Raw genomic sequence first — 10,858 nt, forward strand, 5'->3', positions numbered from 1 at the left:
GCTGCATCGGTGCCGATACAGGTGCTTACCTGGCTTGAGACGTCTGTGGCTCAGAGGCAGGCAGGGGGGAATCCTTTTATTTTAGCAACTTTAGCGGTTCTACATTCTTCTTATCGCAAATATCAGGTCTTGACCTACCTTCGCCTCAGACTCCCTTTCGGCATAATCCAGATTTTCCCCCTGGCTTGTCTGGAGGGACTTTCCTGGTGTCGGCTCCGGGTGACTTTCCAACATTGCGTTCCTATATGCAGGGTCCTCGGATCCAACCCTTGTCGGCCCTTTTTTGTGGCGCTGCTCCGAATGCACTTCAGACTCTTCAATATTTGAAACTTAGGGATTACATCGCCTTCTCCTACCCCTTTTGAGTCGTTATATCTGAGAGATGCTTTACCTTCCCATGGGATTTCCCTGCTGTATAAATTGCTTCAGAGTGTGGGTAATGATCATCTGCCAGCCTATGTGGGTAGGGGGAGTCAGAGCTTGATGTGTCGTTCACTAGGGCACAATGGGAAAAACTTTTTGCATTGACGCATGGCTATCACCTTAGTACCAGGTCGCAAGAGTTATCTTATAAATTCCTCTCGCGCTGGTATCGCACGCCCTCTCGTTTACATGCCATGTTTCTGGATCATTCGGATCTGTGGGTTGTCGGTGGCATCGGTTCTTCATATCTGGTAGGAATGTCCTCTTATTGTCCCTTTCTGGAGAACTGTCCATGGCACCCTTTAGAATTTCACTGATTCCCCGCCGCCTTTTGATTTGCTACATCATACTTCCCTGCCCGTTTCTGTTTATAAAAAAATCAGTGGTTAGGGACTTACTGAATGAGGCTAAAGCTTTTATCCCCCTGCATTGGGGTGCAGTTACCCTGCCTTCTTTTAGGGAATGGGTAATGAGGGTTGAGAATGTGCGGGCTCTAGAGGAGTTGGTAGCCGGCTCTGATCAGCTAGGTGAGCGGCGCAGGCGGACCTGGTTCTATTGGTCCCGATTCTTGGCGGATCCTTCTACTCAATTGCTATTGGCCTTATTGGTCTTGGTGAGCTGATTATTGGAGATGTGCCTCTTTCTTGGCGGTGCTGTCTTCCTACTTGCTACTGCTACACTGTGGTCTACCCTGCTGCGTCAGGGTTTTGCAATATACTTTTGTATCCATTGGCTGTCCTCGTTTTTTTTTTTTCCCTTCCCTGTTTTTCCCACTGTTTTCTGTGTTTATATGTTGTGATACAAAACAATAAACTTTGATTTACAAAGAAAAAAATCATGAAAGGCAAGAATTTAGCCTTTAGTAGATACAAAAATAACCAAAGTGAGGAAGATAGACAGATCTATAAAAGTAGGCAGAAAGAAGCAAATCACATGCAGAACAGCGAATTGCCCTGTCAGTAAAAAAAGGGAGATAAAACATTTTTTATATATATATAAATGAGAAAAGGAAAGTAAAACAAGGATTAGTTAGATTAAAAACAAAAGGAATGTATGAAGAGGATAAAGGTCTATCTGACTGCCTCAATGAATATTTCTGTTCAGTTTTTACAAATGAAAATGAGGGAATGGGACCTTACTTAGGAAAAAAGACTGAGTCATTTGAAATATGTGAGTTTATCGAGGGGGAGGTTCTACTTCAGTTGTCTAAGGTAAAGACAAATAAGTTTATGTGGCCTAATGGGATACACCCCAAGTTATTAAAAGAGCTTGGTGGTGTACTAGCATAACCGCTAACTGATTTATTTAACGAATCATTGGTAACGGGAGTCGTCCCAGGGGATTGGAAATTAGCGAATGTTGTGCCCATTCACAAAAAAGGCAGTAGGGAGGAGTCGGGCAACTACAGGCCAGTTAGTCTTACATCTGTAGTGGGGAAATTAATGGAAACAATGTTAAAGGCCAGGATTGTTGAACATCTAAAGTCACATGGGTTTCAAGATCAAGAACAACATGGGTTTACCTCAGGAAGATCATGCCAAACAAATCCTATTGATTTTTTTGATTGGGTGACTAAAGTAATTGATCGAGGTGGTGCAGTAGACATTGCGTATCTGGATTTCAGTAAGGCCTTTGACACTGTGCCACATAGAAGACTTACTGCATAAACTGCAATCTCGGAGTTTAGATCCCAATGTTGTTGAATGGATTAGGGAGTGGCTCAGTGACAGACAACAGAGGGTTGTAGTCAATGGCGTATATTCAGAGCAACATCTTGTTAACAGTGGGATACCTCAGGGATCTGTACTTGGACCGATTCTCTTTAACCCCTTAACGACCTTTGCTGGTTCAGGACCGTCACGGAAAAATGGTCACTTAACGACCTCTGACGGTCCTGAACCGTCAAAAAATTAAATAAGCTGAGAAAGTGATCAACGATCACTTTCTTCGCCTTAAACGGCGTTGCTGAAATGCCTCGATGTCGAGGCATTCAGTAACGCCGAGATCAGCATCGGGGGCCATGTCTGGACGCTGTTTTAAAAGTGTTTAGGAGGCGATAAACGATCACCTCCTAAACTTAAATGGTGTTGCTGGAATGCCTCGATCAGGAGGCATCCAGCGACACCAAACACTTACCTCTGGATGGCCTGTGACCGCTCCCGAGAGCGGTCACAGCCGCCGCTGCCGGTGATCTTCACAATCACAATGTGATTAGTAAAATATTCAAAAAATAATAAAAAAAAAATAATAATGTGCTAACATTTAAAAATAATTATGCAGTGATGTCACTAGAGGAACCATCCAGTACCAGCAAAATGTGTAAAAAAAAATATAAAAAAAAAAGTATTAATAAAATAAAATAAAAAAATAAAGTTTATTATTTTGAGCAAGTGCTAAAATTTCTCAAAAATCTCAACAGAGTTAAAATAAAAGCACTTCAAATACCCAAGGGGTGTCTAATATAAAAAAAAATGGCTGATGGGGTAAATTGGAGAGGCCGAGCTCAAAGATAGGGCATAGGTAGAGACTGACCAAAATGGAGAAAAAAAGCGCACTTCCCAAATGTGGCATTTTAAATCTCAAACAACATGACAAACCCATGCATGTGGGGTATCACTGCACTCAGGAGATGTTCCTGAACACACATTGGGGTGTTGTTTGACAGTGACATATACCAGAACCTGTATATCTATAACTAAAGTACAATTTGTGTGAAAAAAATAAAAAAAATTACTATTACAAAGTTTGACAAAGTGTGGTTGTATAACTGTTGCATGGAAAGGGTTAAAATAACAGCATTTGAAATACCCTGGGGTGTCTAGTTTTCAAAAATATATGGTTTGACGGGGTTAAATTGAGTTAACCGGCTTCAAAGATTCAAATAAAAGTCATAAAATGTGGGTTTTTTTTCAATTTTTCACCATGTTTTTTTTGTTTTTTATAGTAAATAACATGATATGATCAAAATAATGGTATCTGAAGAAAGCCCATCTTGTCCTGAAAAAATGTGGGTACACTAAATGGGTGAGAAGAAAATTACAGCTGAACACAAGCACCACAAAAGTATTAAAACAGCCTCGGTCCCACAGGGTACAAAAAGAAAAAATTAGCCCGGTCTCTAAGGGGTTAATATTGTTATGGGTGATATTGCAGATGTCTTGATGGAAAGGTATGTCTATTTGCTGACGACACAAAAATTTGCAACAGGTTTGATGTTCCTGGAGGGAAAAAATGGTCAGAGCTGTGGCAACTGGCATTTAATGTGGATAAATGCAAAGTAATGCATCTAAGGCATAAAAACCCAAGGGCAAAGTATAGAATATTGGATACTGTCCTAACTTCAATGTGCGAGGAAAGGGATTTAGGGGTAATTATTTCTGAGGATTTAAAGGTAGGTAGACAATGCAGTAGAGCAGAAGGTAACGCTAGCAGAATGCTTGGTTATATAGCGAGAGGTATTAGCGGTAGAAAGAGGGAAGTGCTCATGCCGTTGTACAGATCACTGTGAGACCTCACTTGGCGTATTGTGTACAGTACTGAATACCGTATCTCCAGAAGGATATAGATATGTTTGAGAAATTTCAGTGAAGGGCTACTACAATGGTTCATGGATTACAGGATAAACCTTACCAGGACAGGTTAAAGGATCTTAACATATATAGCCTAGAAGAAAGATGTGACAGGGGGGATATGATAGAAACATTTAAATACTTAAAGAGAATCAACAAGATAAAGGAAGAGAGTTTATTTAATAGGAGAAATACTACCCCAACAAGAGGACATAGTCATAAGCTAGAGGGGCAAAGGTTTAATGGTAACATCAGGAAATATTACTTTACGGAAAGGGTAGTGGACGCATGGAATAGCCTTCCAGCAGAAGTGGTAGATGTTAATACAGTAAAGACATTTAGGCAAGCATGGGATAGGCATAAGGCGCCTGCCTTATTCATAGGATAAGGCAGGTACTAAGGAAAGTACTCAGAGGTTGGGCAGACTGGATGGGCCTACTGGTTCTTATCTGCTGTCACTTTCTATGTTTCTATGATCACAGACACTGTGATCTCTATGTAAGTCTATGGGGATCGGTACAGGGGGATCGCAGGGAGGAGTGAAATACCATGTTTCTTACTCTTCTCACATGCTGAAATACGAATCAAAAGAAAAAAAAGTGTTAGTGATTTTTTTTAACAATAAAATAAAATCACTAAAGTAATACAATAAATAATAATTAAAACAATAAAGTGAGCTAAGTGATGTCATTGTGACATCACCGGCATTAATAACATGCTTAAGAGGTCCCTAAGAGGACCATACTGCACTAACAGTGTATTTTTTTAAAAAACAAATACAAAAAATGTATAAAAAAGATAATAATTAAAAAAGAAAAATCCCTTACATCCCATTGCCCTAACACAACATCTAAAAGCATACCCTGTGCAAAAAAATCTAAGCCACACAGAAGTGTTGGTGAAAACAGGCACAGGAAATAATTTGTGCGGCCAACTTTGACAGTGATGGGTGGCCAAATAGCTGCATGAACCGTGCCCAAATACCCCGATACGATAGTCTGGTTGTCTGCTTTACAGAAAGATATACTTTTATGTGTGTTTGTGGTTTATTTGTTTAAAATCCCACCATACCTAATGTAAAAATTCTATGGCTTAGTAAAGAATAGTATACACCTTATAGTATGTTCCCGATAAGTGCTGGTAAAGTATGGAAATTCTATACAAATTAGTTTGTTTTTTTTAGCAATTCAGGACACCCAAATTGGTAAACTTGGTGGGGATTTTCCGCCACTTTTCCCAATATTGTTAGGATTCGGAGGGGAAAATAGATTTTAAAAATTAGGGTTTATTTTCTAATTTTCGCTAGTTTTTACTAAATATCTCATCCTAAATGTTCAGCTAATTATCTAACTATGGTATCAAAAGAAAGCCCTCTCTCTCCTTGAGAAAACAATATATAGTGTACACTATTCGCAGGAAAGGGGAATATATTATGGTTATTTCTTCTAGAATGAAAATTGATCTCAAACATAAATACAATACAACAGAACGAACCAAAATCAACCGTTACCACAATAGCCAATACGCCTCCCTTATCCCTTTTACGCGTCGCTGTATAATATTTAAACTGTCGAATGCCGGGCTACTTAGAGATTTTCACCCGCCTTTATTGTTAATTATTGATTTCTCATTGGCTGCTAGGATTGTCAGTTACGTCTACAGGCGAGTAGTAGGAAAAGCATTCGTTGTTTTCCCTGCTATTGGCTCACATGAGTGACGTTTCCATATTTCGATTGGTTGTGAGGTGGTGTTGGCTGGTGGGCGTGCTTATTGAGAAGCGAAGGTTATATGAAGGGGTACTGCGTAATCGCGAGGTCTTGGTTGGGGGGGTAGTTGGAAGATTCGTAGTTGGTGTCTAACGGACGAGTGGAGGTTAAGCCGATGCAAAAGTGGTGAGTTAATAAACCGATTTAGGCCTCTAAAGCCTTTGTGTTCGGTTTCTACGTCATATCCTATTATTATTATTTATTTATTAACACTATTGAAACACACAGGCCTCTATTTAAATAGATCAACGAAAGGTAATCGCGAGAGAGGACTAAAGGGATTCTATCACAGAGACACGTATAAAAGCATGGTGAGTCCCACTCATTTTAATATTTTATTAAAAGATATTCACTATGTTGATGTCGTTCATATTTGTTTTGTGTACTGTTGTTATTTGGGGGTATTGAACAGAATCTCTAAATTTGTTATGTATATATTGTCCGAGTTTTTGACAGAGCTGGATATTTTCCAGTTACTTTTAGGAAGATGCGACTCAAATGTATTTATTTTTATTCTACATTCTTAGTATAGTGGATTACTGTTTCCTTCAATGCAAGCAGGGCCGAGTGTGTTTTATATACTAAATTCGCACATCACACCAAGAAGGACAAATCAAATGGTTCAGTCTTGTAACACAAAAGAAAAACTCTGATTTTCTTGCTCCAGTCCGTTTTTATTTGCACTTGCAGTTATTACAGTGGGTATAACAACTCTCCATCATAGTAATTGAAAAATTGAAAACTCTGTAGAGTTCACTTCTGATGAACTTTGGGGCTTCTGTAAAAAAAAAATTAAAAAAACTTGCACGTTGGCTGCACTATACCTGCTATAATAACTAAATATATACTCCAACTTACATGTACTGTATGTATGTATTAGTCCATTGTTTTGAACAAAAACTTTAATTTTGCAGAAATAATAAGGCAATATACAATATTTGGCTTGCACTCTAAAATCGTAATTTTATAAATTAATGTTCTGTAATGTTTTTTTTTTTATGGCAGAACTCAAACGTTGAGAATTTGCCTCCACACATAATTCGCTTGGTCTACAAGGAAGTATCAACTCTGACATCTGACCCACCAGAAGGAATAAAAATATTTCCCAATGAAGAGGATATAACTGATTTGCAAGTTAGCATTGAAGGTCCAGGTTTGTATTTGTCCTGCAAGTGGCTTGATTACAATCATGGGTTTAGAATATTTGCAAAAAGTACTCTTCTTATTGCCGTGTATCAGTAGAATGTTCGTAACACATATGACATGAGGTTGTAAGGGACAAAACTGAACTCATCAAATTAAATACGTGGCAACAAAATTTTGGATAAAACAGGCTGTGGTCTTCTATTTAGCTGGTCACCAATCAATAACCAACAATGTAACCATTTAATAATGACCCCATACCCAGAGCACCCAAAATTCAAGTCCCTTGCCAACCGCCCTAAAAGCCAGTAGGCATCACTTAACACCTGCTATAGGGCAACTTTACCCCAATTAAAGCCACAACAATATGGCTATATATATATAAATAAATGCTCTGAAAAACACCCCTCGTCTTATAATCGGGGTCGTCTTATAATCAGACCTCAAATAGGTCTAACTATGAGACGACTAAGAGCCAGATCCCCCGCAGCTGCAGGGGACCTGGATCCTCCTGTCTCCCCCGCCCCACTTACCGGTACTTCTGAGTCCCCGGTGTGTAGCTGGGGCAGCGTGTAGATGTCTACGCGATTCGCGTAGACAACTTCCGCTGCAGCAGGAAGGAGGTGCGGCTAGCAGCGGGGTTGTCTGCGTCCATCACGCAGACCTTCCCCGGCTGTCAGAGATCAGAGTTCCCCGCACCGGGGAAGTGCGTGGGATCTTCACGCTGCCCCGGCTACATGACAGGGAAGTCAGAAGCACCAGTAAGTTGGGGGGGGTCAGGGGAGTGTTGAATGGGGGGCATAAGGCGTTTCTGGAGGCAGAGTGCTCTGTGAAATGCCTTTTAACCCCCTTAATGCCACTCTGCCTCCAGAAATGCCTTTTTAACCCTCTATACGCCACTGCCTCCTGAATGCCTTAAACCTCCTTATATGCCACTCTTCCCCATAGTATGCCTTTTAACCCTCTAAATGCCAGAGTGGCATATAGGGGTATAAGGCATTTCTGGAGGCAGAGTGGCACATAGGGGGTCAAAAGGCATATCATGGGGCACAGTGGCATATAGGGTTAAAAGGCATATCATGGGGCACAGTGGCATTTAGAGGGTTAAAAGGCATATCATGGGGCACAGTGGCATATAGGGGGTATAAGGCATTTCTGGGGCAGATGTGCATAACTGGGGGGCAGGTTGGAAAATAGAAGGAAATAAAACCAAAATATTTTTCTCAATCATAGCTTTTATTAAAAAAAAATAGTTTAGATGAATTAACATTTACTGGTAAAACTTTTTTCCTATAGGGTCGTCTTATATTCAGGCTTTTTCTTTTTTTCCTAAATTAATATTCAGATTTGGGGGTCGTTTTATAATCAGGGTCGTCCTATAATCCAGCAAATACGGTGTGGTATGTATGTATATATATATATATATATATATATATATTCATAATATAAAATGGACAGGGGGGCTCACTTTCATCAGCTCTTACCTGCTGTCTTAAGCTCACCTGCTTCTCACCAGACTCAAGATCATTGCAGACAATATAGTGGTTCGCTTAGAAAGTCAACAGGCTCCCTCATAACTCCGTTATTTATAATCAAAACTCCCGCCAGACCAACCCGTGAGGCAGTAAAAACCGTGGGAAGTGTGAGCGCAACTAGAACCAAATGTTTATATAAACCTTTTTTTTTTTTTGTGGCTTGTATATATATATCCTTTATGTATAATATATATTTAACTTCAACTTGCTCCCACAACATCATGTCACCCTGCCTTGAAGGTGCAGGTTTCTCCAGGGTAAAGGCACTGCCAGCGCTGTTACTCAACAAGAGAACACTTGTTTGACTTGTCAGGGTGTCTAGCAGGCCCCACGATAGGATATGTACCTATGCCTTCCTTGTTAGAGCTGTTACAGTACTTGTCTTCCGTTATGCATGGTCTCTGCTTTCTGTGATAAAACATACCTGGCACATCAGAGATTGATGGCCTGCATTAAGCATTGCAATACGCTGGGGTTGCAGGTGATTTTTAGACTGTAGTTTAGGGATAGTGAAAAACCCTGGTCTATTTAGTGGTGCAAATTGTACTGAACAGTTACGTTAAAATGTATATATTTTTAATGATTCTTGTCTAGTAACATAATCATGAGTCGGTCCGCCTAATAGCCTCAAATAGAAACTGCTAAAATTTTAAAAAAGAATAAGTGTATATTACAAAGGTGGCATTGTTCTAGTTGGTTAAGTGTCTGGATTTTGCTTGTTAGAGAATGCTACCCTAAACATTGCAATATGCCACGGTGGTTTTGCAGAGTGCAAATCCAAGAGTAGGAAGCTTAGATGGGAGGGTTGAACTTGATGGTCTTAGTTCTTTTTTCCACCTTATGTACTATGTAATTATGTGTCACTATGAATCGTGTAATAATTTTGTGGGTTTTTTTTCCTTGAACAGAGGGCACTCCATATGCAGGAGGGGTTTTTAGAATGAAATTGATCTTGGGTAAAGATTTCCCATCAGCACCACCAAAAGGATACTTTTTAACGAAGATATTTCATCCAAATATTAGTTCAAACGGAGAGATCTGTGTCAATGTATTAAAGAAAGATTGGAAGGCTGAGCTAGGCATTAGACATATTTTGCTTGTGAGTATATATGTTTGGTTTTATATAATTTTAAATAGTTTTAAAAAATTTTTTTCTCTTAATAGTCTGTTATAGGGAATGCTTATCTGTTGCACTGATGGTTAAAACACCTTTTTTTGTAATTTATCCAAAACCACTCAATTGTAAATTACATACATTTTTAAAAAATATATTATGCGGCTTAACTTTTCATTACCAATTTTGAAAACATCTCGGTTTTTTTCTTCGTAAGATTCCCCACTCTGCTCCAAGTCATGTCCACATTTTTTTTCTTCTTATGCTGGTTTAGAGGGTATTTTCTTGTTACTAATTGTTTTTGTTTTGTCTTTTTAGACAATAAAGTGTTTGTTGATTCACCCAAATCCAGAGTCTGCGCTGAATGAAGAGGCTGGACGCCTCTTGCTGGAGAACTATGAAGAGTATGCTTCCCGTGCAAAACTCATGACTGAAATCCATGCACAGGCTTCCAACTTGAGGGGTAAAGATACAGCAGACCCGTGTTCATCTGCATCACCTACACCGTCAAATGGTGATGGACCTATGGCTAAGAAACATGCTGGGGATAGGGACAAGAAGCTAGCAGCAAAAAAGAAGATGGATAAAAAAAGAGCATTGAGGAGGCTTTAAGTAATAGGAAAAAACATCTATGGGGCTAGGATCAAACCATGAGCGTGAAAAGAACTTGTTTGCAAACTTTTAAAGTATGTGGGAGGGACTGAAAGATTTGGGGGAGTCGCTACACCCTCTTCCTTATATTCTGTTTTTTAACGCTTCATTTTGTTTTCCAATCTAAGTTATTTAAATTATAAATCTATTAAAATACTTTCACATGATGTTGATTTTTTTTTTAATTATCAGAATTTGCTTCTGTAGTTGTAAATAGTGATTTACATTTTAAATGCTAGCAGAGATACTGTTATGTTACAGTGCTTTAAGTATTTGCCCCCTTAACTTTTCCATGCTCTATACCCTAGGATTGTAACAAATGGAAAATGTGCTTCTTGATTTACGAAACATGAAAAAGATTTGGGGGAGTCGATACATCATCTTCCTTATATTGGTTGGGCTTTATAATTCAACCATGATGTTCAGTGATATGTAAAGGTACATGAACTTTAATGCCTTTTAAATTGAATTCAGAAACTGGATCCTGCAATTTCCATGTCTTAGGTAGCACAGATGAGAATCTTCTCCCATCCGAGGTAGAGTAGGAAGGGTAAGATTTTTTTTAAATCATTTTTCTGACCCCAGATTGAGATTCTATAAAACGATAAATCACTTGGGATTTTCCTAATGGTAATTGATAGTGATCTTATCTTTATT

At 39.1% G+C, this 10,858-nt stretch overlaps 1 protein-coding gene across 2 annotated transcripts; it reads left to right on the forward strand.

Annotated features, from left to right (window-relative positions):
• Nucleotides 1-5,759: 5,759 nt before the first annotated feature.
• Nucleotides 5,760-10,368, forward strand: UBE2S (ubiquitin conjugating enzyme E2 S). Of its 2 annotated transcripts, none has more exons than XM_053451478.1 (5): nt 5,760-5,884; nt 5,987-6,069; nt 6,764-6,911; nt 9,345-9,535; nt 9,869-10,368. In XM_053451478.1, exons 2-5 carry the CDS (start codon nt 6,067-6,069, stop codon nt 10,160-10,162), a joined length of 636 nt encoding a protein of 211 aa, XP_053307453.1. In that variant the 5' UTR covers nt 5,760-5,884; nt 5,987-6,066; the 3' UTR covers nt 10,163-10,368. The 2 variants fall into 2 exon arrangements, with proteins under 2 accessions (XP_053307453.1, XP_053307454.1); XM_053451479.1 differs by having other exon boundaries at nt 5,771-5,884; nt 6,003-6,069.
• The last annotated feature ends 490 nt before the right edge of the window (nt 10,369-10,858 follow it).

Source organism: Spea bombifrons, chromosome 12 (genome assembly GCF_027358695.1).
Source record: "Spea bombifrons isolate aSpeBom1 chromosome 12, aSpeBom1.2.pri, whole genome shotgun sequence".
NCBI classification, from domain to species: Eukaryota; Metazoa; Chordata; class Amphibia; order Anura; family Pelobatidae; genus Spea; species Spea bombifrons.